Source organism: Musa acuminata, chromosome BXJ2-8, assembly GCF_036884655.1.
Source record: "Musa acuminata AAA Group cultivar baxijiao chromosome BXJ2-8, Cavendish_Baxijiao_AAA, whole genome shotgun sequence".
NCBI lineage: Eukaryota > Viridiplantae > Streptophyta > Magnoliopsida > Zingiberales > Musaceae > Musa > Musa acuminata.
In genome coordinates, this window is record NC_088345.1 from 37,930,416 (window position 1) to 37,936,559 (window position 6,144).

Genomic DNA, 6,144 nt, shown 5'->3' on the forward strand with positions numbered 1-6,144 from the left:
TATTCTTATAGTGGATAAATTCTCAATAGAGATGTCATCTGACAAATTATTAGAGATTTTTTCTGCTTTAGTTGCCCTTAATATCTTTTTGAACCAGATGGAGCTTACACACCTTCAAATTAAAGGGCCTTTGTGAATTCAAACTAAGGCAAATGTACAAAGCAACAGAAGAAAACAGAAACAGTATGTGTAGAGATGGATGAGATCAAACATTAAGGATGCTTTGCCCGCATGTCAAACTCCTGTCACCCAAAATAAAAAAGATCATTATCCCATCCATCATCACATGCAATTTAGCCTGTCATAAATTTCCTTCTCCAAGTGACAAAACCCCCTCACCAAACTCCATTCCAAGTTGATCTCTCTCTCTCTCTCTCTCTCTCGGTGTCAGTGGTTTCTTCCCAAACTCCCTCACTGCTTCCTTGTCATGCATTTCTTTTCTGAGCTTGTTTAGAGTAGTCACAGGAAGAAGACGATTATTCTCTTTTTTCATGGAGTTTCAACTCAGGAAATCTCCTCTCTGGGTTCTTCTTCTTCTTCTTCTTCTTCTTCTTCTTCTTCCTGTAGTCGCGTTGAACGAGGAGGGCCTTGCACTTCTTTCTTTCAAGTCAGCCGTGCAAGAAGATCCTGATGGTTCCATGGCCAACTGGAACTCCTCCGGTGCCGACCCGTGCTCTTGGAATGGGATCACTTGTGAAGAAGGAAGGGTTGTCTCCGTTAGCCTCCCAAAGAAGAGGCTTTTGGGTTCTCTTCCTTCCTCGCTTGGCTCCTTCTCTTCTCTTCGGCACATCAACCTCAGGAGCAACAGGCTTCACGGGAGCCTGCCTTCCGGACTCTTCGCCGCCGGCCGGCTCCAAAGCCTGGTTCTTTACGGGAACTCCTTCTCCGGTCCTGTTCCTCCTCAGCTCGGCAACCTCTCTCTCCTCCAAATCTTGGACCTTTCGCAGAACCTGCTCCATGACGCAATACCTGCTTCTATCCTCCGTTGCAAGAGGTTGAAGGTCCTTGATTTCAGCCACAACAACTTGACGAGCTCCATCCCGGCAGGCTTCGGGACCAATCTTGCCGCCTTGGAAAAGCTCAGCCTTTCTTACAACAGGCTCAACGGTTCGATCCCTAGCGACTTCGGCAACCTGTCTAGCCTTGGTGGCACGGTCGACCTCTCACACAATCTCTTTTCCGGTGCCATTCCTGCAACTCTTGGAGACTTACCGGACAAAGTCTACATCGATCTTGCGTTCAACAACTTCACCGGCTCGATCCCACAGAATGGAGCTTTACTGAACAGAGGACCAACTGCATTTATTGGAAATCCTGGGCTTTGCGGTCCGCCACTGAAGAACCCCTGTTCTCTGTCGAGCAGAGCAGCCAGCAGCCCACGGCTATTGCCATCCTTGCCGAGTGACCATTCACCTCTAGCTTCTGAACCCAACAATAGCAAAAAAACCAGAAATAGTCTGATCAAAAAGTTGGTGGTAGCCATTGTCGTAGCTGACGTTGCTGCAATTGCTCTCATGGCTATGCTCTTCTTCTATTGTTACAGGAGAGCAGTGTCTTCCAAGAACAAAGATGGGAAGAAGTATTTATGCTGCGGGAAAGATGGAAGCGAGACTCCGGCAGAGGATGCTGAGCAATTTGATCTCATACCAGTAGATAAGCAGGTGCGGTTCGACTTGGAAGATCTGCTGAAGGGCTCTGCCTTCGTGCTGGGGAAGAGTGGGATTGGGATTGTGTACAAGGTGATATTGGAGGACAGATTGACACTGGCGGTAAGAAGATTAGGCGAAGGTGGGTCGCAGAGGTTCAAAGATTTCCGAGCAGAGGTGGAAGCCATCGGAAAAGTGAGGCATCACAACATCGTTCTCCTAAGAGCTTTCTACTGGTCTGCCGACGAGAAACTTCTTATATACGACTACATTCCCAATGGCAACCTCTCCAATGCAATCCATGGTAAGTGTCGAAGAACTCCTTGCTAGATTACTGTGCATCTGCTGATGGCCATTTCTGTCGTGCATAGGAAACATGAGCTTGTCGCCGCTGTCATGGGATGCGAGGCTTAAGATCATGAAGGGGGTCGCAAAGGGTTTGGCCTTCTTGCATGAGTTCAGCCCCAAGAAGTACGTCCATGGAGATATCAAGCCAAGCAACATACTCCTCGGAGTAGACATGGAGCCATACATATCGGACTTCGGACTTGGGCACCTCACCACCAACATGGAAACAGGAACACCATCGACCAGTCCTGTTTGGAGCAATGCATTGTTCTATCAAGCTCCAGAGGCAATCAAATCTCTCAGACCATCACAGAAATGGGATGTGTATTCCTATGGAGTCATCCTACTGGAACTGATCTGTGGAAGATCTCCGGTTGTTCTGATGGAGACTTCGGACATGGACTTAGTTCGATGGGTTCAGATCTCTATCGAAGAGAGGAAGACACTGTTGGATGTGGTAGACCCTAATTTGACCCGGGAAACAGAGAGAGAAGATGAGATTACCACTGCACTCAAGATAGCATTAGGCTGTGTCCAGTTAAACCCCGAAAGCAGACCATCGATGAGGCACGTCGTAGACTTATTGCAGAGATTAACAAGCTAGAAAATGTTGGAAAATTGACCAGCAAAAATCTCAGTTTCTTCTACCTCAAGCAGTAACTGTGGTTGCTCAAACATTACCAAGTTTTATCAGACAAGCAAATCTATATATGCAGCAGGTAAGAACAGTGCACTGTCCGTCTGAGTTAGATCGAGATGTTCTTTTACCTGCATGCTGTTAAATGTACCATGTCCTAGTCTCCTTTTTAATGGATTAAACTATGATTTGAAGTATTAATACTTGAAGTCAACCCATAAACAATCAACACAAGTTCTTTTTTATAGCATAACTAGTTTGTGCAACAGCTAACGCCTACCATTTGCACTAATGGGTTAGCCAACCATGATAAGCAAAAAGTGTCTTCATCGGTAAACACTTTGATCATGTGAATGGAGGAGAAAAGAGGTTGAAGAAAGTGAACCCATTGGCATTGATCTTAGGACGGAAAGACTTCATCTGGAGCATTTACGAATCATGTCCTCCCCCTATTTTACCAGCCTTCATTTTACTGTGACAGCCAAAATGTTGGTCCAACCACAGCTTTGAGAAAGCTGCCAGTATGTCAACAGAGATGACGTCTACTTGGAGCCCAAATATTATCTAATGTATACTTAATATAAGCTTATTCCGACCTAATTTGAAACTATTATTGTGGATCCAAACATATGTAAGACTACCTAGATTTTGCGGTGTGACTTAGCTTTTAAATTGGATTCAATGTCTTGTTGTATTGATTTAGATTTGGAATTAGGATATTTTAAAAGGTTTTTTAAGATTTCCTATAGTTCCAATATGCTCATGATCAGATCAGACTCAACAATGTCTAGGCCCGATTAGATTCGACTCGCAATAATCCATCAACTCAAAATTTTGAGGTTGACGCATTAGCTAACTGGAACAGGAATAGAGGACTGATCAACTCTTGGGATATTGTTACATCCCCGATCTCTCTCTCTCTCTCTCTCTCTCTCTCTCTATCTCTTGTGTTTCCTCTGATCATATGTTTACTTTTAATACTTAATGAATAGTTTTCTTTAAAGAAAACTAACGCATAATCTTGGTTAAATTTCTAATGTATAACAATAATATTCCTAATGTGTCGGGCTAGGATATTTGATAGAAAGATATTGGAATCAATTAAAACTCATTTTCAGCCAATAATCATCGGCTTAAAATAAAATAATTTATTAAAAAAAAATAGTATTAAGATATAGTGAGTGACTCACAAACTTAATAAGCTTATTTTTTTTTAATCGACTAAAACTCAACCAAATAAAAGAAAGGTCGATTGCTCCCTTCCGAAACAGTTTGGCAATGTATTGTCTTGTACACTATGTTTCTACTCCACCGCCGTACAGTGTCGGTATTACCGGACTGTTCACTTGGGGTATATGAACGGCAGTCCTTTTCTTCCCGGGAGAACGTCGCTGTTGATAACTAGTCCGTGAAGCTGAAAGCTTCTGCCATAGGAGAGCATTGATTTGTGATAGTACCATGGATGATTCATTCCAACATTGCCGTACTTCAACTTGCATGCTACCACCGGAAGCAACCATGATTCCCTCAGCTTGAATCCTTGAAGGAGATTCAGAAAAATTTCACAAACTGATTTTTATCGAATGACATCCGAATAATAATGGGGGGTGGGGGGTGGGGGGTGTGTTTTATAAATGGAAAACTATGCTTTTGACCTTTTAATTTTGTTATATAATTCTGCTGAGATTAAGTTTGAGTCTATCAAAGTAGTTGTTGGAAAAAATATTATAATATAATATTTTTTTTCTTTTTATAAATCAAAATAAGTTCCTTATCAAAATACTAATTTATTATTAAAAAATAAATATTAATCAAAATAATATAAATAATAGAATAATAAATCAATCGAAATATTAATTTTTTTACATGAAAAACTAAAAATCACGAGATGGTAGTGTACTTCAAATCTTCATCATCACCAATAATGATAATAGAAATAAATCTTCTCTAGAATAACTAGAGGATCATAATAACATCAAGAACACAGATCTTAGTTTAACAATAATATATCATCATCACTATAGATAAATTTCATCAAAAGAAAAGTTTTTATATCACCAAGTGAATATATCAGAAAAGTATCTCAGAAAAGACAAATCATAGATCGGCACTATTAGGATTATAAAGCTTATTGTAAGGATTCTCTTCATAAAATTTGGGTCAAAACCAATAAAGTTTAGTCACTTAATCATCTAATAAAAATCTCAAAACCTAGTCTTTTCTCTCTCCTCTCTTTGTAATTTTTTTTTTCATCGTTGCTCTCTCCATAGTTCCATTCGCATAGGCCTCTCACGTTGTGTACGTCTCTACTTCCTTTTTATTTTTAATAAATCAGATTGAGGCTCAATGCTCAAATCATCTAATCGAAGCCCACCTATGGGTTGGACCTAACAATTCTCTCCCTCCAACTCATATGGTAGGCTCTACTAAGCTCGCTCTTCGTCTACATACTTCAAGCTTCTCCTTAGGTAAAGAATTTATCAATATGTCTAATCTATTTTTATTGGTATGCACCTTTTTAAAGTGTAATTCTTTTATCTCAAGCAGATCATGAATCTAGTGATATCTTACGTCAATATGTTTAGATCTACAATGATATGTTGAATTCTTGGAGAGGTGAATGACACTCTGACTATCATAGTAAATAGTATATCCTTCTTATTTCAAGCCCAATTCCTATAGAAACTTTTTCATCTATCAAGATTCTTTGTAGGCTTTAGTAATTGCTATATATCCCACTTTTATGGTTGATAAAGCAATATAATTCTATAACTTAGATTGCCAAGAGATTGCTCCCCCTACAAACGTCATCAAGAACCTCGAAGTAGACTTCTTGGAATCAATATCACTTGTTATGTCTACATTTATATACCCCTCTAATATAGGTTTACCACTTCCAAAACATAAATACAACCTAGAAGTACCCTTTAGATATTTTAATATCCATTTCACTATTACCCAATGTTCCTTACCAATATTAAAGAGAAATCGACTGACAATTCCAGCTGCATGAGCTATATCTAACCTAGTATAAATTATAATATATATCAAATTGCCTACCGTAGATGAGTAAGCGCACTCTGAATATTTTTTTTTCTTTCTCACTTATAGGATATTATTTCAAACTAATTTTGAAATGATCTACAAGTGTAGAACAAACTGCTTTCGCTTTACTCATGTTGAATCTTTCAAGAACATTTTCAATGTAAGTCTCTTGAGATAACTAAATCTTCTTATTCTTCCTATCATGAAGAATCTTTATGTCAAGTATTTGTTCTGTCAATCTCAAGTCTTTCATAGCAAAAAACTTACTTAGCTCTCTTTTAAGCTTTTCAATTTTTTAAACATCATGGCCAATAATCAACATATCATCAACATATAGTAAGAGAATAATGAAATCATAGTCTAAAAACTTTTTTGTAAACACACAATGATCAAATGTGGTTCTATTATACCCTTAGCTCATCATAAAGGAATCAAACTTCTTGTATCACTATTTGGGTACTTATTTGA

The 6,144-nt window shown here is 39.1% G+C and overlaps 1 protein-coding gene across 1 annotated transcript; it reads left to right on the plus strand.

Moving 5' to 3' along the window:
- Positions 1-356: 356 nt before the first annotated feature.
- LOC103994914 (receptor protein kinase-like protein ZAR1) lies at positions 357-2,830 on the plus strand. The gene is made up of 2 exons (XM_009415377.3): positions 357-1,950; positions 2,018-2,830. The coding sequence occupies exons 1-2, from the start codon at positions 492-494 to the stop codon at positions 2,596-2,598; spliced, it is 2,040 nt and encodes a 679-aa protein (XP_009413652.2). The 5' UTR covers positions 357-491; the 3' UTR covers positions 2,599-2,830.
- Positions 2,831-6,144: the final 3,314 nt, after the last annotated feature.

Bases quoted from the DNA above. Each gene is read 5' to 3' on its own strand.
- LOC103994914 (XM_009415377.3), top strand. From the start codon at position 492: ATGGAGTTTCAACTCAGGAAATCTCCTCTCTGGGTTCTTCTTCTTCTT. The intron at 1,951-2,017 runs GTAAGTGTCGAA...TGTCGTGCATAG, and splicing joins CCTCTCCAATGCAATCCATG to GAAACATGAGCTTGTCGCCG.